The sequence below is a fragment of the Betta splendens genome, chromosome 14, assembly GCF_900634795.4.
Source record: "Betta splendens chromosome 14, fBetSpl5.4, whole genome shotgun sequence".
NCBI lineage: Eukaryota > Metazoa > Chordata > Actinopteri > Anabantiformes > Osphronemidae > Betta > Betta splendens.
This window is the reverse complement of record NC_040894.2, coordinates 7,074,403-7,099,434: the sequence shown is the minus strand read 5'-3', so window position 1 is coordinate 7,099,434 and position 25,032 is coordinate 7,074,403. Positions and strand designations below refer to the sequence as shown.

Here is a 25,032-nt window from a genome sequence, read left to right as displayed (position 1 = left end):
CAGGACAACGTCGAGTATGTAAATGAAGGGATTCCTTTTGGAAACTGGCGAACCATTAAAGAAGTCTGCTGTTGTTGTTGTTGTTGTTTTTGTCTTGTCTGAATATTCTTACACATCAACCAGTAAGCAACATGTTCACACAGCTCTACTGAGTTTGAGGAATTGTCCACCGGCCAGAAGATGTTGCTATTTCAAACCCGTCATGTCTCTCAAATTCTTGCAGCATATGTAACGCCGCCGGCCTGTGTGTGATCTCATCCGTGACATGCTTGATAAATCAGCGAGCAATGCGACGCATCATCGGTGTCCTCATGAATCTGAGCAGGAGGAACATGCCTGGAGCCAGCGGCTGTCCTCACTGGTTGGGTCACGGCAGGTGTGTGGGCTCCTTTATATGCAGCATTATTGAAAAGAATCACCCTCTGTGACAATAGGTACAGTATCTAAAGTGGGACCCATCCTTAATTTCAGGACCGCAATACTTGACTAAAGAGTAATGTGACATCCGGGGGTTAAACAAGTCTCTTGGAAGAGCAAACTGTACTAAACCCCTTAGGGCAAAAAACATTTACAGTTTGTAGCACTTTTAACGTTCTACTCGTTGTAATTGTCTGTTATCAAAACCTGTGAAACCTCATAGGCTCAGTACAGGCTGTTAAATATGCGTTAGAGGATGGACGGATGCCAAGTTTGACATTGACAGATTTACAGCAGCAGGATGTGTGTCGGCTCCTCAGGACTGAGATAATGAGTTCTATCAAAGGTTTGAGTGATTGTAACATGTTCAGCATTTAGGAAACAGCTCAATGTGCTTGAAAAACAAGTCTCCAGCAGCCCCCAACCATCTCACCTCCTTCACTTCTTCATGCCACAAACATAGACTCATCAGGACAGAGGAGCAATGAGGAACAGACTGTGCTTCCTCTTCTACTCGTCTGATGTTAATATGGATTTGTAGAGTAGTGACAGGGAAGGAAAGGGACACACATTCACATTTGCTCAAATAAATACACAAGCATGTAGCTGCTTTCTGAAGCAGCACAACATCTTGTACTAGTTTTTTATTACCGCCGTCTGTGTTTCACTGCGTCATAATTATAGCTTGGAAAAATGTAGGTCGACCAGTAGGACAAACGAGACTGGATCAGAAATGTTCCTGTGCTTTTATCTTCTGTGTAAACACAATCCAGATCCGCACGGCGCTTTCTCACACTCTGTGATGAGACGCGGGCCTCTGGTGTGACACCGACACAATCACAGAAATGCCCTACAGGTATGTTTTTACTTGCGGTGACAAAATGTTCTCGCGAGGCTGGTGATGAGCGGCTTGAACCTGGGCTCTGAGCCAAAATCATTAAAACCTTTTCACGCTAACTATTGTTGATGATTCACATAGGGAATCTATACAATATTTTAGGTTGGTATTTGGCAGCGGGTGGATGTCCAAACCAGTCGTGCTTCAAATTACAGGGCCCCGGGCTGAATCCTACCATCAAATCTGTACATGCTGTACTGTTGGATGGAAGCATCGTAACTGGGGTTTCACCTGACGATTGGCTGATTCACTGTGTGACACTTGCCCTGCTTAAAACTGCCTCATCACTATCAGGCCACTGAGCTGTAGACGCGCTGCCTTCTGGTTCTGTTCAAGCCGAAACGATGGCTTTTAAAAGTTACTGTGCTGTTAAATGTAATGTCGTAAACAGTCATGACAAGTGTTTGTGTGCTAAAAAGGAATATAATGGGTTTCATTTAGCAGAAAGTTTCTTTTTAGCAATGTCGGATGGAGATGTTAAAATGTTTAATGTTTAATTCAGCGTCATATTTGGGTTTTAATGTACTCGTGCGCGCGCGTGGGGGCTTGGACCTGGCCGTCCTGCGCTCTGATTGGCTGCGCCGTGTGTCGTCATCGCCTCCAGGTAGCAGGTCCGTACTTGAGCTCAGGTAAATCTACCTGAGAGTCAGACGAGAGGGGAGGGCTGCGGATTTAAGGCGCACAGTAGCTTTCCGCACCAGCACGGCGCAGTTGACGCTCACAGCTCCGTATGTGCGCAAAAGCCGAGTTCTGAAGAAGACCCACTTGCTCAAGCGATCAGTTCAATGGCAACGAGCGTAGGACTGGCCATGAATCCGCCGCACGCCACCGAAGAGAGGGCCGTGTTCACGCAGCTGAAGCCGGTGAGGCTGTCGGGAGCGGACGGCGCCGAGGACGCATCCGTGTTTGACGACGTCAAACCTGCGGTGAGAGTCTGTGCAGGGCCGCTCGAATGTCCCCTTCACTGCCACGTCTTAACAGACGCGGTGACTGGAGGCTTCGGCCACGATGAGAGCTAGTTTGGGAGATAAACAAAGCTCACGGAGCCTCCTGCTTCTCGTTGTGATGCTTTTTTTCTATTTATCCATCAGATTTTTTTACCTGTAGAGTTCAGAAAGGTTAAAGTCATGCAGCATTTTTTATTAAAAAGGTGTAAACAATAATGATGCAGTTGATGTCAGGTTTTATTATAATACTTGTACTAACGTCTATAATAGATGGATAACATGAGATCATGCATGTATTGTGACTTATGCTCTGCTGGTTTAGTTCATTTTCACTCAATCTCATCCTTGACAAATGCACAACACAGTGTTGATGGAGCACATGCACTGGTTTTCCTGCTTGCTTGAGTCAAGTGATTTGATCACATGATGGAAAGCAGCCAGTTGGATTGTACACACGCCTGCAAAATGGCTCCTTGGCTCCTTTCTAGACGCCGCTGTCGGATGAGTCCCACGAACGCTCGCTGCTCCGACGCCAGAAACGTGGCCCCGCGATTCAGGAAGTGGCTGGCGTCGCTGTTTAGCAGGAGGCCGAGCCCCGAGTCACAGCGGCGCGCGGGTGAATGGAGGAGAAACAGCTTTCCTCTCGCCGCCTCGCGCCTCCTTCATTATCCACGAACAGTTGATCACAGCAGAGACGTGACAGCTGCATTAAAGTTAAATGGCCGCGGATCGTTGAGTGACCACAACAGAGTTCACGCAGAAACCAGACACCTTCATTTTGTGCTGAGTTTGGCCTCTTGCCAGGTGTTTGGTAAACAGGCATCACACCTCCAGAATCCCGACTGGAACCGCCCGGGTCCACCCCCGAACGAGGCTCTGGCTGTTTGAGCCGCTTTTGTGCCGCACGTGGAGGTCCTACATGCTTTAGCTCGCAGCAGCGCACGGAGGAGGCGTTTGTTGGGTTTTATGCAAACGTCGAGCGCCGGCGCCGCTCTCTGGCTTTGTTAAAGTGGACAGGTGCGATTGCTGAAGCTCAGCGCTGAAAAACCATTTGGCGCAGACTCATTTGGTTGCATGCGTTTTGTGTAGAGTTCAGGAAATTGTTGGTGTGGTGGAGTTCAGAACTTGTCTGCGTGCGGTTGCCAGCTCGTCATCAACTGTCACATCAGTGTAATATTGTTTTCATCTATTCATATCAGCAGAGCTTGAGTGCAGTCTGGTTTGTCTTCTTTCCAGTTTTGCTTTTCATATTCAAGGGTTAAGAAGTCGAGTGTTTACACCTAAGACTTTGGCACACGGTCTTCTTTCAACACAGCAAAGCGTTAGAGTTATCGCAGTCTGCTGTGTGTTGTAGAAAACCGATAAACGCAGCTCGTTGCTGATAGTTGAGGGACATAGTCGCAGTCATAAACGGGGAAGATGTGTTTTACAGCCCAAATAAACAGGTTCTGAGCTCATGGGTTCCATCAATCACATGGCCGTGCAGCTCAAGGCCTGAACTCACAGCACAGGGTCCAACTGTCAAACTGAAAGGACAGTTTAACAAAATAAAAGGTAGCTTGTTACACACCTGTTGCACAATATCAACACATAGAAGCTCAGCGAGATAGATTTTTAAACATTTGAATAGCAATAGAACGTAATAAAAGCGTAATAAATGCAAATAACCCAAATCTGAGTAGATTAAATACTATGCGCTGGTGGAAGACTAGAGTCAGGTGTCAGACGAGGCAAAACATGAGTGAGCGACGTGTTGACAGGTTTTTGGCAGCGGGACAAATGTGTCGTTACACACACTAATGGCACTAATGGGCAGAGGAATGAAGGCTGTGCGGCGTCGACGGCCCTTCGCTGTGACTTTCTCATGAGGTCGGCCCGTCGTCATCCTCCCTGGAGGCAGATGCGGGCCCTGCTCAGACAGGTCGGGCCACATACTGCTGTCACGACACTGGAGTTGAGCTCTCTTCAGTTTAAAGAAGAAAAAAAAAACGGCAGCACGGCGAGACCAAGGCCCCGTTGCTCGGCGTGGAAAGAGGAATGAGTGGAGCTGAAGGCAGACGCGGGAGGAGCTGCGATCTGCGCGGAATGCGTTTGAGAGAGCGGCGGCGTGCAGCGAGCGGGCGATTCGGGAGCAGGCGAGGCGAAGCCTCCGCTGCGTTTCTGGCTTCTTCGCCCGAGGGGGCGACTGCTTCGCTCGACCTGCCTCTCTTTGTGCTAGACAAAGTCATGCTTTGCATAGCACCCAGCACCGAGGAAACGCACAGAAACCGGGCATTGTTGCTGCTGAAATATTATAGTGCGTATAATATTGACTTTCAGCATCAACACAGGCCAGTTCGCTGCTCTGATGATCAACAGCGGACGCTAAAGTTCACTGAAGAGTTCATTATTCTCCGTGGGGTCCGTTCTGACCTCATGTTTCTAGAAGAAGCGCGATTGTGTTTTTGGCAGGAAAGGGAGAATAAGTAACTGATATGAAACTATGTCCAGATTCTTTGGTCGTTATATCACCGAGGGGTTTCCTGTAGGAGCGCGTAGACGACAGGGGAAGTTACAGAGTAACTTCACGGAGCACAGATCAAGAGCGCGTCGCCAGTCACGCCTAATGATTCCTGAAGATCAATACGCAGATATGGCTGCTACTTGCGTCTCTCGGTGGTGTTTTTTTTTGGACTGGGAGCTCATGTTCTGGTTGCAACCAGCCTGACCCTTTCCCCCAGACATTTTCACGGACCAAATGCTTTTGGTTTGACTAAGGATTTGACTTCCAGGACAACACATGCCGGCGATTTGCATCTGAGCGAGTGTCTGCTGCCGACGGCGCGTTTCGGCTTGCTGGAGTCGCAACAGTGCGACGGTGCAAAGATGGCCGCCGCTCGAACGTAGAGGCCCTGAAAGATGAGATTTAAGGCTCATAAAGCAGTTTTTACTGTATGTGTTGGCAGATCCGCAGAGTAAATCAGTCTAATTCCAGTGCCGTGGTTTGACTCACGCTGTTTTCTGTTCATGTACTCTGAGCTCACCCGTTCCCATCATGCCCGGCGGTGCGGTGAGGCATCGTTTTCTAATGCCCGCGGTCTGCAAACTCACCTTTAATAACCATCAGTCCTCAGCCTTAATTTGTGGTGAAGTCATTTAGGCACATACCCGACACCCAAGCGTTACACATAGAGCAGATATTCCATGTTTCACTGCAGAGAGTCTAAACACGCTGCCTTATCGCTCGCTCCACAAGTGGCCATAAAGCACCAGCTCAGTCTCAAAGGTTTTGTTTTTGCTCTGATGACCCTGCCGTCATCTAAGCTCTGTTGATCCGCAGCCAGCAGACCAAGGGGCCCCGGCTCTATCAGTCCCAGGGCTTTTATGGAGATCCAAAGGCGACAGGCCGCCGTTTCTCCGCATTCTTTACAGCCATAAAAGTGGCCTGGTGTGGAGGCACAGGCGTCAGCGAGGGAGGACGGAGGATGAAGGCGACTGGGACGGGAGCGAGAAGGGAGACGACTCCCTAAGTCTCCTACGACAGACTGACACCGCCGCGTAGACGAGATAATGGAAATTACAGAGCGTCTTTGAACGTGTCTGTTTTTGAGTTTTCCCCAAATTATGCTGCAGTGTTGTAATATAGCGCAGGCCCTTTTTTTTAAAATCCCCTGAGCGGCAGCCAACAATAATGTAACTTTGTCAGCAGAAGCTGACAGGATTGTGGCGGATTACTGTCTCACGCAGGACCCGAGTCTGTGCCTGCCGATTGTGATGCTGTTAGTGCACTGAATGGGAACCGGCGGCTGCAAGCGCGGTCCTTTTAGGTTTGATGTCGCATTGGCCGGAAACTCCCCGCACCATCCCATAAACCCGAACATGCTGATAAGAGACTGTTGGTTATCAGGCAGAAGAATTCATAGCGGAGCAGTTGTACATGTTGTCCAATTATTAACTGATTCCGTCTTGGCCCAAGTCTGCTTGAAGCTCATAAAGCGAGACGTGTAGCTCACCATCGAGCATGTCGGAGAGGCTGTGGGCTCAGCGCTGGGCCGGCGGGGGGCCGGCCGGGGGGGGGGGTCCAAGGGCGCCCCAGGGTTACAGACAGACGCCGCTTGTGTCGTGTCCTGAAGGGACACAGGGGCTGTTTTTGTTGTCTCTTCTCCCCAGTAAATACCCGAGACTTTGATTTCAGCGGGCGCTCAGATTGCACCCAATGACAGGGGGTGTGAATGTGATCTGCTGGCCAAACTGCGAACCGGACCGGGCGCAGGCACAGACGCAGTAAAAATGGAATTATTAACCGACACTAAAGAAACCGACGACCACAATAAAACAAGACAGTCGGGACACAAAGACGACCTTGTTTAAGGCCGCATGCGACGCGTGGAAGCGCCATCAGGTTGTGTGTGTGTGTGTGTGTGTGTGTGTGTGTGCGTGCGTGCGTGCGTGCGTGCGTGCGTGCATCAGCACCTCGTTCGGCCATTTGCCTTTGATCGGATGATTTGGTCCTGTATTTTTGTCGTATTGTTGTAATGTTAGTGCGTCTGTGGTGGAATCGACGCATCCTTCAGCGCCACGTTGTCCTCCCATCTGTTTATCCGTTTCCTCGAATTCTGACACAGTGGAATATCCTGTTGTTTCCACCGTTCTTGGAAGTGCGCAGGTTCCCCATCGGGAGCTCGTCCCAAAGAATCCTTTGCGATGTCTTCACCAGATTAACCGCCAGCACCCGTTCCGCAGTCGCATATTCAGGCTGCTCACTCTCTTCGTCTCTCGGTCTTTTGACCTTCTTTTAATTTATTTTTCTCTCTGTGGTCTCACTCTTGGGATCACGTTTGTCTGGCAGGTCTATTTTTACCCGCCAGTGTTTATGTTTTCGCTGAGTCTTTCTCCTGCTTTCAACAGCGTGTGTTTTGATTTGACTGAGTGAGTGCGCTTTATGTTCTTCATCTTCGTCCTCATACATCAAACTGACTCAATGGACCACACCCAGGAACCTCTGTGTGTAAGCAGGCAGGTAATCTGTACCTGCATGTCTTCATGTGTGTGCATATACACAGCAGCGTTTTCTATTCCCTCCGTCGGCTCATGCATTCATAGAGTCGCACAATTAGACTGGTTCTCACAACTTCAAATAGGTTTAATACCTGGGATTTAGGTTTAGGATTAGGTTGGGACACGGGTAATGGTTGGGGTTACTATGTAGTTGTGATGGTTAAGCTTAAAGTAATGGACGACGGAATGCATTATGTCCTAGAGAAAGGGTGGTGTGTGTGTGTGTGTGTGTGTGTGTGTGTGTGTGTGTGTGTGTGTGTGTGTGTGTGTGTGTGTGGTCGCTGCAGCACAGATTCCTTTCTAAAGGCCTTGTGCACATCTTAAAAGAGTGACTACGCATCATAGGCTCTGAATGACACACACACACACACACACACACACACACACACACACACGTGCACACACACACACACACACACACACACGCGTGCAGACACAGACACACACCAGTAAACGATGATTAAGAGCCGATAATGCCGTCTACAGAACAAAATACCTGCAATATATTTTCCCTGCCTGTCCAGTCTTGCTCCTCAGTTTCTCAACAAAAGCACAATTTCCACAGATGACACACAAGTGCGATTTGACTGACAGTTGCGTCTCCCTGGCAACATAAAGGAATAATAATAACTGTCACCACTGCCAGACTTTTACACACGCATAAAATGGCATCGGTGTTTTTAATTAACATTAACGATTATCATGTCACATCCGTAGAAACAAAGTGATAAAGAAAATAGTGTTTTTCACATCCACACGATTTTACTGTGAATGTTTGAAGTTGGGACAACACAATTAAAATGTTTGCCAAGTATAACTGAGGCTGAGTAACAGACTATTGTTATTTTTTCTGGAAAAAGCTTTTGTGCTTTTGCAAATTAGCCATGGAAGGAGCAGAAGCAGCAAAGCCTCCATTCCTCAGCTGGTCAGTGGTGAGAGGACCTGTTTGCTATTTAGATTTAACCTAAACACAGCAACAGGTAATTATTTAGTAATCTCCAAACAAGCACCAGGTGCCTACGAGTAAAAAAGAAATATCCCAGCATCCCCAGGGGCAGCAGGAGCAGCCTGGGTGAATGTGTGTGCAGCCATTGGTGCCTAATATGGGTCCTGGAGCTGGAGGATTGTGGGATATGAGGAAGGATGATGGAGGGATGGAGGTGTTACCAGCCTCTGACCAATGTAGCTGCTGTGTTGACTGTTCCCACAGTGTCTTTTTTTTAACCCTGCGTCAACTATTTTCTCTCTCCTGTCTCTTTTTAGGTTCAGCTAGATTTGGACAAATACCTGCAACTAGTCAATAATCCTGTTTTGACAACACCCGCTGACACCAGTGACAAGAAGTACAGACGCGAGAGCGCCTCTGTGGTGGACGAATACTTCTCGGAAGACAAAATGGTCGCCCCTTACAGCCTCAACGTCAACCTCATACTCCCCAGCACCAACCATCTGCGCACGGGTCTCTATCGGCCCAACACCAAGACCCTCACCCCCCAGCAGATCAAGACGGAGCCCGGGCTGGAGGTGCCCTGCTCCGTCCCCACCACTCTCACCCAGGCTTTGCCAGACTTCACCTCTGTCTTCAGCATGACGCCAGTGGGCAGCAGCGTCTTCATCAAGCCAGACATGGCCTCCGGGGGAGTGGTCAGCGCGTCCGTAGGGTCCCAGCAACAGCAGCAGCAGCCGCAGCAGCCGAGCTTGGACGCAGAGCTTCAGATCGGACCCCCGGCCCCCCAACCGCAGGTCTACATGCCCATCACCAGCTGCGCTGACCTTTCCACGTCCCTGTCGCACAGCAGCCCCTTAGCGCACGGCTCCGCCGGCACCAGGAACATTTTGAACCTCGGCAGCGCCCCGGTGCCCACCAACAACGGCAATTACATGATGGCAGAACACCAGCTGCAACCGCACCACGGCTTCTACCAGGCCACTCCCAACGCATCCCAGCACACGGCGCCGCACAGCCTGCCGCCCTCACCTCCCAACTCCCAGCCGGGGAGCCCAGACGGCCAGCCGGAGCTGCTGAGCCTGGCGCCCCAGCTGCCGCCCCCGTACCAGCAGCGCCTGGGGGGCATGAAGGTGACCGGGTTGTCCCCCCATGCCTTGCTGATGACACACGGCCAAGGTGTGCTGACGGGTCCAAAATATAACAGGCGGAACAACCCGGAGCTGGAGAAGAGGAGGATCCACTACTGTGACTACCAAGGTCAGTCTTTGGCAGCTTCATTTTTATCATTGTATTCAACACTTTATACATGATGAAACAAAGTTTCAGCATCGTCACTCCAGTCATTTCCAAAGTGAATCTACCACTGCAGCCTGTCACATGCGTTTTACTGTAGCTCTGATAAGAAAGCTTGCCGTCAACAGCAGGTGATCCATTACATCAACTGCACTTGATACCCGTCCAAGTGAGCCCTTTCTCAAACATTCTGACAGGGTTCAGTTGGATTTCCTTGCCAAGCATCCGGTTTGGCAAATATGTCCTCTTCCAGTCGCCCCAGTTCACCTCCACCGCTGTGTAAATGCCACTAGGTCGAGGATGAATAATTCAACCTGTGTTTTTATTGTAGCCTGACTTATGGTGATCCTGTGGTTTCTTTACAGGATGCACCAAAGTGTATACAAAGAGCTCGCATCTGAAGGCACACCAACGGACACACACAGGTAAGAGACCGGATAGAAGTCAGCTTTAAAGTTAGGTTTGAATGTATGTCAGCTCCTTGGTTTACGAGCGCTAAGCCTGTGAATAAAAGCAGCCACAATGTCGCCTCTGTTGAGACCTTATTTATTTTCTCGTTGCATATTTTGTCAAATTGCCAGTTTCGATACACCCAGCAACTATAATAGAGATGAGCACAAAGAAAAGGGAAAACAACACAGAAGCGACATTAGTTTGCCTAAGAGTTTTTTTTGTCTTTGGCCACCATGTTTATACATGCTCATACCTGTCCTCTGAGTCTGTTCAGCGCGAGAACAAAGAAGGGAGGGAGGAGGGGAGGATGAAGGAAAGAGGGGAAAAGAGGGAAGACACACTATGAAACGGAGGCCAAACCAGTTCCTCCTGCTTGGTGGAAGGTGGGGGGATGCTGGTTTCGATGCGTTTCCTCTCTGTAAGATGAAACCTGTAGATTTCCAACAGCCTCACGCTAAGCGCTTAGAGACATGCACATGCAATTAACGCGGTGGAACTCGGCCAGCATGAAAGCGGGCATATGTGCGAATACGAATAGCTCCATCCGTGTGTGTGTGTGTGTGTGTGTGTGTGTGTGTGTGTGTGTGTGTGTGTGTGTGTGTGTGTGTGTGTGTGTGTGTGTGTGCGTGGTCATAAAGAGATAAGACGGATCTTTATGGATGCCTGTGGGGAAGTTGGGTTGTTGCATTAGCAGAAAAGACAAAGACAGTAAAATGAGCAGTGGGAATAGTAAACACAACTAAACTAAACTGCAGTGAGAGATCACCCACCAGCACCACAGTCATGTGACCTGCGCGGTGCTTTGGTGAATAAATTGTCCATTACTGTAGGTGGTTACATTGACACGGTCTCAGGCTGAGCTAACAAAGACGAACAAACACTGTGATGTGTTGTTGACAGGCCAGCGTGTCAATAGTTGAACTGTCTCTGGCTTCTTGTCATTACTCCTGAGCACAAGTTCTGTTTGTTGTCAAGACGCTATCTGTTAACTGATCAATCAACCTTAAGCTTCCTCATAGACGTGGATCTAACGTTTTGTGGTTCTAGTAAACAGCTTTTACTTTCAGATTGTTTTCCTGTAATAGTCCAATGTGTCTATTCAGGAATATGTTTATTACCTCACGATCCCCTCCAGAGGAACCCACTCAAAATCGTCTCATTGTCTTTGAAAGCTGCCCGTCCTGCTCATGTGACCGGTGAACAGCCTGGCTGGCGTGTCCTGGTCACTCGGTGAATCTTGCTACAAGACTTGCCCTGTCTTGTTCTTCATTGAGATGCTGATGATGATGATGACTCATGATTCAAGCGTGTAAGGAAACATTGGAACATCCTGAACCGTAGGAAAGGCTTCAGGCACATCGAGCTTCCTTTCGTGGTGTCTAAACTTTGCAGTGCCACAGGGCTCTGTCCTGGGGCCCCCCCAAAATGTCATTTTACGTCCCCATAGACTAATAATCCACAATCCCGGCATGCAGCTGCATGTACGTGTGGACTTGTTGGTTGAGTGGCTGTTAATCAAGCAGGTTTTGTGCCTCCTTTAGTTTGTTTATCTTTATTCATCGGTTTGGAAATCTCTCACTTAGCTTTAAGCATTGAGAAGTTATCTTTGGCCCAGGGCTTACTGCGGGCATGTTATTCACACTTTATCGTTTGATTAATGTATCTCTCTATTTGCCTACTGGAGTGGTTCACACCTCCAACTCACACAAAATGCTTGAATCTACAGAACCGTAAAAGATAACGCGACCCAAGTTCTATCCCCTCGCATTGGCTACCAGTCGACTTGCCGATGAAATGGTTCGTTAATCCTCACACAGCCTCTTAGCCTGACTTGAACCGCGCGCCGCAGAGTCTCTTTGCACACAATCTTTGATGTGTGCCGACATCTGACATCCCCCATTTACGTCTGTTTCACTTCACTGGATGAGAAACTTTTTTTTTCCTCGTGCCAATTGTATCAGGAAATGATGAAGTCGTGTGGGTGAGTATGTGTGTTAGCGTTGTTAGGCGATAAAATACGCTTCAAATGTTTCGACATGAATGGACTTAAATATTCATTTGCTTCCTGTGTTGCAACTGGTTACAATCACCCGTAGTCTTTTATCGTTTTCCAAAAAAGACAGCAGCAGTGACAGATTTTCATCAGGTTTGTTGACCACACAGCGCCTCATTGACTCACAGTGCTGCTCTACAATACGAAGGTCCTGGGTTTGAAATCGTGCGTGTTTCTCCTCCTCCTCCTCCTCGAACATGCAGGTTAATTGGCCTGAAAACTTTAAATAGGAACAACCCTGTTATATGACCTGTAGGGCGCCGCCTCCCGCCCACATAGTGCAGGCTGAGACTGGCTCATGACCTGCGACTGCCACTAGTCCACAACATTTTTCCCTGTACTTTAAAGCAGGCTGTGTATTAATGGCATCCATCACTCTGTGTCTTCATTCCGCTGTCATAGCGTCCCCTCCCACCGGTCCAAGGCCCTGGCAGCCATCCGAACGGCGCACATTGACTTTTGTAATTGTGTTGTTGTGCATACTTGTGTATTTATACATGTGTGTAAAGAGTAGGGCGCTATCAGACTGATTAAGGGAGCCTCCAGCCCTCTTCACAAACACTAACGGAGCTGATAAAGCTGAGAGGTCCACAAAGAGTTTATGGACGTCCTGGAAAGCCTGGAAGTGTTTGCTCTTTGACTCAGTGAAACCAGGCGGTCGTGGTATTAAAGTGGTATTATTACACCGTTGATGTACTGGTACTACACTGTGTATAGTCATTCAAAGCATAAAGGGTTTGAAGTTTGAAGACACAGCATTGCTCATAGCTCAGACCTTAGAGTTATTTCACTTTTTTTCTTATCAGCACATTTATAATAGCGATGAATGGTCGGTGTGGGTGGAAACATGACATAACTGCTGATATTTCTCTCTGATGCTGAACTTTGTTCCCCTGGTTGAGGAAATCATATTAAGCTTACTGAATGACTAATTCTGAGTAGGTTCATCATTTATGTGTCCTTTTTAATATAGCTTGACTAGTATAAAGCTCGTACAAATAATAAAACATCATCCATTTCATCTATTTGACTTCACTGAACGGTTCAGTTTAAACTTTTTGGCAGCCTGCGATTAAATAAGGAGAATGGGGGGGAATATTCTCACACTTCCTAGTTTCATGAACCTAATAGATTTACTGTATGTGTTTCTCATGCCACAGGTTTTGGGTGTCAGAGAGATTAGAGGCCTCCTATAGAGCAAATATATACCTTATGTGCTTTACTGAGCACACATGAGACTGAAAGACGCTTTTTTGTGCGCTTGAATGATTGATGCACTGTTGCAGTTACAGGGGCTGCGCATGTCTGTGTTTTGCTGTATTGCTGCAGTTTAGACTGTGTGTTTGTCCTGTATGATTTATTGTGTGCTCTTACACTCATTCATGAGTACATAGGGGAGAGAGAGAATAGTTTGATGCTTTTTAATCAACCACCTGATCAAACAGGGGCTTCTAAAGGCTTTTAATGCCTAGTTTAGCTTTGAAGACTTGTGGACTGGCTTGTCCACAAATTACCGAATTTTCTTGCCATTGAACACATTTGTGTGATATGATATTGCTGTTTTATTTTCATGTAGCAGGTTTTAGGCTGCCAAACAGGAAATCTTCCTTAAATGTAATATTCTCCTACAAAAAGGGAAAAGGAAGCATGTGAGGACGGACGGTGGACTAGGTTTTCACCTGACCTTTTTTTGCAGCTTGTTTAGGAATATAGACCAGTCAAGTGTGTTTGTTCAGTGTGTGCATGCTTCGTATTTCTGTTTGCTAGTCCTCGAGGATAATAGTCTTAGAGAGACGGCTGCGCTTTTGACCCCGACAGGCAACTATAGAACAAAAACCAAACACACCTGTGGGTCGAGAGCCTCTGCCTTTCATACGGAGACATTAGTGCTCCACCTCTGCACACACATTTAGGGCAGTCAGCCTTAGAAACAGGATATTGTTCAGATCGGGGACAGTGGTGCCTCTGATGGGGCTTTTAGGTGCTTGTTGGATCATCATCTTAATAAAGGAAATCTACGATTGCAGACGTGTGGTTCGCATCTCCATCTATATCGTGTGCTCTTGCTCTTTGGACCCCACTTTGCTAATGGCTGTCGTTAAGTGATTGATGGGCCATAGCAGAAGCTATCTAATCAGCACTAACGGGGGCCACGCTGGTAATGAGCACTTGATGACCCAAACAGCCGTTGCAGCCCCTCTCCCTCAACTCTGACTGGTACGAAAGTTTGGTCAAGTTGAGTCTCAACTCTTTTGTATTTTGACCTAAGAAACAGTGTGATAACAACCTGGGCTCTTCAGACTTAGTCAGTTGCGTTTGCTTGGGAAAGTACCAAACCTCAGTTTGAGGAAGCTTTATTTATTTCCCTATTTGTGCTCACGCTGCCTATTGATTCTGACACTTCAATTTCCACCTGGTATCAGAAGGGACATTTAGTTTTCCTGCTGCGTACCGACCCGTTCAATAGTGATTTTACTTATATTTTTTTGTTGTGTAGATGATAAGCTATCTGGCAGAAGCACTGTTTGGCACAGGGACACATGAGTGATTGGGTGGAGTAGAGCAGGTGTCACGCTTGATTGACTTACTGTAGTTTATTGCAGTATTAAGTCATATTTAGCTTAAGCTTAACAAGCTTCCACATATAGTTTACCATAGAATCATTTCTCATAGCATTAACTGCTGTCTGGTCCATATTACAGTATACATACGTGCATTGCTAACCCCTCCGTCCTCCTCCAGGGGAGAAACCGTACCGCTGCACGTGGGACAACTGCGACTGGCGCTTCGCCCGGTCCGACGAGCTGACCAGGCACTACCGGAAACACACCGGGGCCAAACCCTTCAAGTGCATCTCCTGCAGCCGCTGCTTCTCGCGCTCCGACCACCTGGCCCTGCACATGAAGCGCCACCAGAACTAAGTCAGACACCAAAAAGAAAGCAGCCGGCCGAACCGTGATGTGGAAGAACAGAAGAGGACATGCACTCATCCGCGTTCGACCTGATGCAAACGTTAGAGAGATTTGATCATTGATTGGAAGTAGGACAAGTGAGATTTTTACGGTAAAGGTCTGATTCCACTGCATTAGTTGAACGCTATCACTAGGCCTGCATTACTTCCAGTCCTGCCAGCACGACTGTGGGGTCCTGCTCTTACACATGAGCTCCTTGTTTCCTCACCAGCCTGCTGCCAACTTCATCATCCTCAACATGTTTGCATGAACTTTAAAACGTCTGGCTTCTGTACAGATCTGTGTGCATATGTGACTTCATTCCAGTGTCTGTAATTACAATGAATGTATAATGATTTATACTTGAGCTTTTGTTTTTTGTACGATTGTTAGTATGGGTAATGCTTCCTGGTGATACACCCCCCCTCCCATTCAGTGTCTCAAAGAAAGAGCAAACAAATAATGAAACTCAATCGCAGCGCCCTCTGAGGAAAAGTTAATAATCGCCTAGTTATACCTGCTTCAACGCAGGTAAAACCCATCGAGGTCCGAGAGCGCTGCAATTTGCCAATGTTTGTATCCGTGACATTACCTGTTGCCACGGTGACCAAGCCCCTTTTGACAGAGTGCGATTTTCTTCCAGTTCATATTCAACACTGTTATTTACCACTTTTGTTTCTGACACAGCAATGGGTGGATCTCATATAATCGCTCCTGATTGTTCTAATGAACAGAGCGTCTTAATTGGATTAACTGCTGGTTGGATGACATAATAACCAGTTGTGGCGTCCTCATTCTTTTGGGGTTATGAAAAGTTTTTTTTTTTTTTTTGGCAGCTCAGGATACGCACACGTTTGTACAGCGGTGCAACTTTTACGTAAGCCAACAAGACAAATTACAACCAGGGAGCAGTTTGATGAGGAGGTTGGTGGTAAAAGCTGAGCTGGACCTCATTTTAAAGCTACTTCTACTCTTGTGTACTATTATGAACAAACAGTATAGAGATCAAACATATGTGGTTAACAGAACTGCCACAGCTGTGAGATTTTATGTCCAGTCAGCAGCGATGCACTCCTGATCCCATATGTTCAGATTGTGTGTGTTTTTTAGCACTTCATTGAGAGTAAAACACAGTCACACAATGTAATTATGTGTATGTATGTTACATGTACACGTGTGATTGCATGTCGAGAATTTTCTAGCAGCTCGTGGAGACTTTAAGCCTTTAATAGGTGTATGAAATTGTGATGCAACATTGGAGGCCGCTTGCACTTCTCTGGAAAACTCGTTCTCTCACATTTCTTAGTCTAGTTCCACAACCACTGACATGCGCCCCCTATAGGAAGGGAAAGGAACAGCAGCATCACTCACAGGTCGGCCACATTTGCAACCAATGCCAAATCAGATTTCTTTATAGCTGATGTTTTCCGTGTGCTTGTGTATGTTTGTTTGGTTTTGTTTACATTTATCAACAGAATCTGCATGTTTTTTTTTTATTTAAAATCTTTGTAAATTAAATTCTAATTTATACGTTTGGACTATCAGATGAGAGGGCCTATCCACTCCTCTGGCAGTACGCATGTAAATATATATATTTTTTAAATCAAATATCCAGTAAACGTAGTTGTCTTGTTACTGTTTATTCACTGTTGGATCCATCTGCACACTTGAAACAGCAGCTATAAAAGTCTGGGGAAAACTGCTGAGTTGAAGCTGTTGCTTTTCTCGCCTGTAGGAAACGCAGGTTGAACTGGAAGGACAAGTGTGAAAGTCTGCGTTCGGAGCCAGGACGTACTGGCCTTTTGATTTGTTTTTAATGCTGCGCGTCTCCAGCAGCTTCTAGAACCTGGAAATTGATCTGTGGCTCTGAAGAGCGGCTGATCCCGACTTTATTGCCGCAGCTGTGAAAGGGTTAAAACAAACACGGCGCATGGATTGAAACTGACACGTCCCATTGGTTGAAACGCATCCTCTGATTTCAATACTGTTATTTTTGTTTGTTTTAATTTTGACTTATCTTCCAAAGGACGCATGTTCTCCTGTCTCTCAAGGAGGCAGCACTGACCGCCTGCTGTGTACATAACTGTAGTTTTAGCGACTGTAAATATTTGTTTGCTTGTTTTTCTTATTATAATATTAATATTTTTTTCTTTTTTTAACTAATGGGATTTTAGATCAGACTTATGACGGACAAATGCCTGTTTAATTTAGTTTTTTATATCATTGTGTATGGCAAATAATTAAGAACAAGGTTTCTTTTATCGGTTTGTGCAAAATACTGCAATGAAATAATAAACTGATTAAAAATTAATTGGGTTGCTGGTTTATTTGGTGGTAACAGAACAAGGGAGTGTATTGGAAGTGGTGACTGTCTGTGACTGAACCTATTCTTGCCTGAACGTAATGGTTTAAAGTCGTAGGTAAATCTCCAGCCTTCACAGAAACATCCCACCTCGAGGGACATCCGCAAACCTTTGACCCGTGATCAGGTTCTTCATCCGCGTGACGTCTGGTGTTCATTTAAAATGAGGCAAACCAGGTTTTCTGGAGGACGTGAAATTGTTGCATGACACTGAAGCTTTTGTGACGACATGACGAGGCCGAGTAAAGCCTAAGGTTAGAGGTCATCGACGGCTTTGAAGAAATTAATCATTCCCCTGCGTCGACTCCTCTGCTCCGTTACGGCTCTGCCGGTTGGACGTATCTGATTGTCTGAGCGTGACGTGGCGGCCGAAAGGTGACCCACGCGGGCGAGAAAGTCTTTCTAGACCCGCGTGACGCGAGAATAGAAGTTAAGTAAGACTTAACAAAAGATCGAGCCACTGCCGCCGTATTTCTGGCAGACGGCGAACGTTATGATGGTGCCACCTGTCACACAGCAATGCGAACGTGGAGGCGTGGGTCTCTTTATACTGTGAATCGCAGTGCATTTCAGTGTGACATCATCGAGCGATCAAACTATATATCGATGTGAAAGTCACAATAAAAAAGTGCGAGTGTTTATCACTCAGCGTTCGTGTGCGCGTGCGCCCTCTCGTGGCGCTCCCAAGCGTTGACAGGTCCACGCCTTGGCAGCGTCAGCGCTACATACTGTTCCTGCGCGTCCACATTTGCCGTGCACGTGCGCGCGTTCCCCCCGGGGGGGGGGTGAAGCCGTCTGCGGTGGGAGCTCCTGTCGCAACTTGCCTCGTCGATCAGGCTGCGCGTCTGAAACCCCGCCAGAGCCGAGAACGCGCGGTGCAAAAAAAAAAAAAAAACACGGGTTGCGCAATGGAAATGTCGCCACGAAGGACTGTGTAAATAAACACTAAACACATGAAGCCGCCGCTCGTACGGTATCGTATCGTGTAATGTCTGCGGCGCTTCAAGCAGGGGACGCACTCGTTATGATTCCAATTAACTGACACCTAATGGGGCAGAAGTAAAACACCTGCGCGAGAGCACGAGCGTCCAGCTGATAACTGCAGGTTTTTGAGCGGCGTCTGTGGGAAGAAAATGCAAACAATGGAAAGCTTTGGTCTACTTTGACATGAGTCTGTGACACGTGTGGGCAGAGTGACGAGTGATGAGAGCGAGAATCACGCCTGACTCTCCGCCCGTCTGTGTCTCTGATTCTCTAAGATGCCCCTTTCTCTCCGCGTCACCGACCTGTTGCCGGTGAGAATGTAATGCGTGTTTCCCAACTGTTTTTGAGACGTGCGTCTGGCACACTCTGTGCTGTTTGACACAACCTGTTTGCAATCGACGCTGTAGAATGTTACGATTTATGGAAACTGGTTTCATGTAATACCAGAACGATCTGTCTCTGTCGGTGCAGCGAGATCACAGACCTAAAATGAATCAGGAAGTGCAGTGCTGAAGGACGGGTTTCAACACACACCAGTAACATCATTCTGACATGTCACTGGATGTAATCTCTTGTTTTGTTTCATCCAGCAATTAGACGTCAGGGAACGAGTGCTCATTGTTTTTGTAATTGTGTCTAATTTTATTCATATGGCACTAAATCACCACCCGGTCCGTTCTTATTGTACGCATGCACCGTCATTGGAGTCAAAGAGCACATGAGGTGAGGATCCTTTTCAAATACAGCCGCACGTGACCAGACTCACTCCCAACGCGGTCCGACCGGTATCCCTGCGTCTGCGCGTTGTTTGAGCCGTTTGGGCCTTGCCCGGGATCGACGGACGAGGGGAATAAACACAAGGCGCCTGCAGACGGCGACCTGTCACTCAGACATGTGGGGATGAGCCGCATTGTTTGCCCGGATTTATGGACAAGACGCACTGAACCCTTGGATGTGTGTTGTATTAACATGCAGACAAACGGTCACTAATGGGCGCTCGGAGGTCCTGCTTCGTGACAGGTTTTTAGCAGCGCTCGATTTCTTTCTCAGGAGCGCACAAGAACCCGTGTCATATATATAGGATCAGCTAATTAACATCTGGTTTAACATCTGGACAGTGCCGTGTGAATGTGCTTTAGGGTGGAGGAGGTGGGAGTTCCTAGATTTGCCTGGTTTCTAGAGTGAGGCGCTTCGTGCACGGGTTGAGGTGGAGGTGATTGATGCCGTGATCCAAGACACAGAAAGAAAACAAATGCAGCGGCGGTCGTGTGCGGAGGACTTCCTGACCTCGGCCTGTTGGTGTGTGTCTCCTCTGCACGAATCCGACGACTGGTGCTGGGTGTGTCAATGATTCACCTGATCGTGACTGCACGAGGACAATAAAACAATAGAGTAAATGCCGAAGACGACACACACACGCACGCACGCACACACACACACACACACACACACACGGGCACTTTTATGACTGACTTTATGCTTTTACGATCCCAGTTTGACCTCATTATTCTTCTACTGCAACTTTCTGTAAAAAGGTCGCTCTCTTTAAAACACTTTCAATGAGCTGAATATTGACTCGGGCAGATGTTTACAGCTGTAGCGTTGCCTCAGCTGAGCAGCTCCTCTGAACTCAACGCTTTGGCTCCTATACTCCCCGGTGGGTGGGTTGTGCTACTTTGTTGTGTTACACAGCGCCCTCTTGTGTTAACCTGGATTATTGCGCCCATTGGTTTTCTGGCTTCTAAAGAAAAGTATGTCTTCACTGCTACAGTACTTAGAGAATGATGATTTGATAATGGCATTTTTTCCTTTACTTCTAAGAAACAACAAAAAGACATCAGGCGTTAAATTGCACCAAAAACATTTTTTATTCTATAAAAGAAGAAGGAAGGGGAAATAATCACAGCTGTACAGGGACAAACTGACTTTTAAACACCATGTGTCACAGTATCAAAAAGCTCACGTTTTCCTCACTGATCTTTACACATTTGTTCTGTACAAATACAAAAAAAGGAGGAAATTATTAATAATTGTATTATTATAACTGCATTGCACTGAGTAAATATAGTACTGGCCCATAAGTTACTGCATTCAATAGAAAATACCTAAAATTTCTGATTTGCAGAGGAAATGATTTTGCTGTGAGTCGAGGCACGCGCACATGGACGAACACAAGTCAGTGACGTCACCTTCAGGTGTGAACTCCGTCCCGTTAAGGTCTAAGCGGGAACGAAACCTTAGAAATGTCTCCCGTTTCCAGATGCACATTCCCGTTTCATACGATGACACCGGGGTGAAACAAGCTGGCACAAACGTCAACAGAACAACAGGAAGCAGGAAAAAACACCAACACATGCATCAAGCTCTCAGAAACAGCGCCAGGCGTGAGACGGACTCCTCGAGGAGACACGGGAGGTTTTAGTATTTGTGGTCGTGTCCGCTTGTAAAACACCAAACTCAACAATCACAGAAACAGAAGCGGCTGAAGACTCACAGAGGCCGGTTTCCTCATCATATGTGCTATCGTGACACGCACGCAGCTTTGGTTCATCCTCATCTGCCTCAGTCACGATGAACGAAAGCTATTTGCATGGCCACACACCACAACAGGTGAAAGGAGGGGCTTTTATTTTGTAAACCAATGAACATATTTTATTAAAAATAGAAAAAAAAGGAACTTTTCCAAACCCTGTGTCCATAATAAAAGGAATTGTTTATCTGTGAGGAGCTTAGGTCCTCTCTAGGTTAAAGCCTGTCCAGGTAGCTTCTGTAACACTAAGGAGTGTTTAGTTATAAAAGAGAGATTAGTTTTAGAAGATAAACTGGCACGTATTTTGTTAGCACTGAACAGAAACATGAGTCTAAGAATATACAGTGCATTCACTGAGACTTCTTATGTGTTACAATAATTATATTGGTTTTATTTGGGAATTTCAGTAAATGTTTTAGCCCCATCTGAACTGGAAAGGTCCGTCGGAACACATTATGGGTCAAATGTTTCCGGACCCACACCAAGTAAATGTCACATTTCACTGAGTAGCTCGCTGTCTAGTGATGATTTAAATGAGGTCCAAGCAGAAAGCCCCGGGTTTGTGGCCATGAATTGATTCTTAATAAATCATCTGGACTGAGTTTCCTCTTTCCTCTAATGTTAGTGGTAACACACTGTTCTTTCCCACACACACACACACGCACACACACACACGCACACACTCACCAACGTCACTAAGAAACAAGAAGGCTACTCTCCATGCAACACAAGTGTGCACAACACAAGTGGGACCAATTTTTTAAGAAAACTACGAAACAAATGTATTAATAGATTTGAAAAAAAGAACACATGATAAAACACATTTTCGTCAAACCAACTGAGGAAGAAGAAAAGTTTTTTTTTCACATTATCTAGTCAGTGTTAAAAATAGAAATTCACCCGTTACATTTACTCTGCACATTTCTGATTATATACATTTATATACATGGATTTCTTTTAATTATTTGTAATTTTCCTTTATGACTTTATCAACAGTTTACAAAAGAAAGAAAATTGCAATCAAATGCATATACTCTTCTAGAAAGATGTGCTTAGTAACTTTTTTTGTTTGTTTGTATTTTACTTGAAGCAGAGAGGGGATGTTAGGGGAAACAGGAACATTGTATTGCTCAGCACTGCAAAAAAAAAAAAAAAAAAAAAAGGAAAAGAAAGTCAAATCAAAAACAAAAACCCTCCAAACAAGTAGTTGAATTTAGCCGAGACAGAATCCAAATCCCACACCAGCTTCAGCAACTTGTTTACAGGGATATTTTTGCAGCGGGCAGACTGAATAGCAAGCAGCCCCGTTGTCCATCCAATTCATGGCATCAGCTCTGAGGGGTGAATGGAGCAGCACCACCGGACCCAAGTTGTGTCTATTTGGTTGTGTTGCTTTCCACTGATCGTATACTCATGGCATCACGGGGCCCCGGCGGTTCTGTTCCCCGTCTGAGGGGAGTTCCAGCCGCTCTACACAACCCGACTTGCCTGGAAGGCGGTCGCGCTGTGAGCTGTGCTACCAGCCAGCGCTGCACGACTGAGTTCAGAGCAGCACTCGGAGCGAGGTCTGCATAACGTTGCATAATCAGGTTCAGCCCAGATGAGGTGCTGAAAAACAGCCCACGTAGGAGGTGGACAACATACTGTGGTCTCTGTGCTACGCACGTGGGATCATGCCGCAGCACGGTTCGTGTCAGCTAGATTGAGAAAAGTTGAAGGAAAGTTGTTTTTGTGTAGAAATCCTAATGACAGAGCTTAGTTTCCCCGTGGTTTTAACCCCAGGCATGACGGACCCTGGCTGCCCGACACAACGCCTGGTGTCTGCCAGAACCACCAACAGACGACCCGCTTACTGGGACTCTCAGCAGCAGAACCGCCGAGGCCACTTTTCTTTACCTTGATACATTTTACATCCATGAGGAAGTCCACAGAGGCCAAAAAGGGATGTGACATATTTTTGGAGTGAACATTTCACAGAAAGCAAAGAGCAATCTAATAGGAAGTGCAAAAACTGGGTTCTGGGTTCCAAAAGCATAAAAGCAACAATTCCTAAGTGGTATTTGGCCAAATGTCGTCCGTCGGTGGTTCTGGTTTCGCCCTTTTACAGATTGACTTCAGTTATTAAGGCTCAACGGGCAAGAGGTAAAAGAACAAGTGCCCGGAACACACTTATAAAAATCTTAAATTCTGATGTGTTTATCTCAAAGCATGCACACTCACCAACACACACACGCACACACTGGAACAATACGCACAAAACCACACACACACACACACATTGAGAAAATCTCCCCTGTTCCCTGCATTTTGCTTGTAATCTCAAACTTTTTGTGTCTCCTGTCTTTTTCACAGCCTCGGAAAACGACGACAAAAAACAGAAACTATTTGTGTGAAGGAAAAGGTAAACGACACAAAGAAGGAAGAAAGCAACAATGAGGCATTAAAAGCAAATACTGTTCTCATGAAGGGATCAGAGGCGTCTGTGCAGGGGTTTAGGACGCATAAACAACGTTAATGTGAGTGATACAATGGCGACAAATTAATCTTTATAAAGTTCACAGTCTTGTAGCTCCATGTACCAAGGGTGGAGGTGGAGGTGGGGGTGGGGGGAGGGGGGGTCTGGAGGATGAGGATGAGGATGAGGATGAGGATGCAGGCAAATAAAGAAGAAGAGGGATCAAAACTAAATGAAGTACTTTTAGGTCTCAGACTCAGACAGGTTTGCCCAAGAGGAATTATGTATTTGATGTAACTTGATGTACACACACACACACACACACACACACACACACACACACACACACACACACACACACACACACACACACACACACACACACACACACACACACACACACACACACAATGCCTTTACTTCTACTGTTTAGTAAATACTTGACTTAAAAGCTCCTATTTTCAACGTCACCCAATTAGTCTCAGACTCTTTTTTTAAAATGTTTATGAAGAAGCTCCAGGTGCTAAATGTTCAATTTGTTCATTTTCTCTACAAAAGAAACTTTGCAGTTCAGGCAACATGATGTATTTGCTGTTAATATTGTTTGGGATCAAGGTTTTACACGTAATTCCCTCAGAACATGAAATAAATGACTCACAAAAGGCCTGGTAACGTGTGATCAGCTGGTTAGGGCCTAGTTGGATTTAACTATTATTTCAATTGTTACTTTAAGCTGGAGATCATGTTTTGTCTTAACCTATAAGAGCCAGAAGACATTTATAAGCTTGTGGGGATGTGCAACACGTCTGTCCACAAATCTGTTGTGTTTGATGACGTGGGTTCTTATAGGTTAAGATTCCTTCAGTCACAATGAGGTTAGAGAAGCAGAATCCCGGCTTCGATCTCTCTTTTTGACCTTTTGACCCAGAAACCCAGAAACAATGTCATTTGTCGCCTCACTAAACTTCCCAACTCTGCATATGTACAAAATTAAAATATTAAAATACAGAAAAGCAGCTGAACACACAGCTGTTTGACTCCTCCTGGTTTAGTTTACAAACAACACACATCATTCCCCCTTTCGTCCTGTCTTCTTCCTTTGAATGGATGGATGAGATGGATGGATGAGTGAGCGAGTGAATGGATGGATGGATGAATGAGCGTCCCTGCTGTTGGATGTGTTTCGGTCCATCCTTCTCTTTCTGCTGAAGGTCGGGTGGGAGGGGGGAACGGTGGACGGTCACGATGATGTTGAAAACACAAGTCCTGTTCTCGCCACAAAGACGCTTGCTGATGTTTGTGTGATTTTCCCGATGAAGAGGAGGAGGCTGGAGGTACAGAGCGCTCCTCATCTGCTGATGCCGCTTAAGATCAGCAGGGGCGCGGAGTCAAACAGGAAGTAGAGACGTTTGTGCGCAGCGGAGGAGGAGGAGGGGGCGCGTGGACTCTGGGACGAGATGTGCTGCGAGGGGTTCTGACACCTCGGGGGGGCAAAAGGTCAGAGTTCACATCATGACGTGGCGCCGGCGGTGCAGGGAGAGGTGGTCGGACCGCGAGAAGGAGCGGTCGCACTCGGTGCAGCGGAACGGTTTGATTCCTGTGTGCTTGCGGAAATGCCGGGTCAGCTCGTCGGAGCGGGCGAAGCGCCAGGTGCAGCCCTCCCAGGTACAGTGGTAGGGTTTCTCCCCTGAGGGGGCGGGAGA

General features: G+C 46.7%; 2 protein-coding genes across 2 annotated transcripts in view; one reads left to right on the top strand and one right to left on the bottom strand.

The window, feature by feature from the left end:
- The first annotated feature begins 1,948 nt into the window (after window positions 1–1,948).
- On the top strand, window positions 1,949–17,309 carry klf5l (Kruppel-like factor 5 like). The gene is made up of 4 exons (XM_029174082.3): window positions 1,949–2,241; window positions 8,563–9,505; window positions 9,907–9,966; window positions 14,790–17,309. Exons 1-4 carry the CDS (start codon window positions 2,101–2,103, stop codon window positions 14,966–14,968), a joined length of 1,323 nt encoding a protein of 440 aa, XP_029029915.1. The 5' UTR covers window positions 1,949–2,100; the 3' UTR covers window positions 14,969–17,309.
- Window positions 17,310–20,188: 2,879 nt separating this feature from the next.
- The window catches only part of klf8 (Kruppel-like factor 8), a 37,402-nt gene continuing 32,558 nt past the window's right edge, over window positions 20,189–25,032 (bottom strand). The window contains exon 7 of the mRNA XM_029172789.3: window positions 20,189–25,016. Within this exon, the coding sequence (XP_029028622.1) occupies window positions 24,835–25,016 (182 nt within the window). The 3' untranslated portion in view covers window positions 20,189–24,834. The remainder of the gene's footprint in view (window positions 25,017–25,032) is intronic.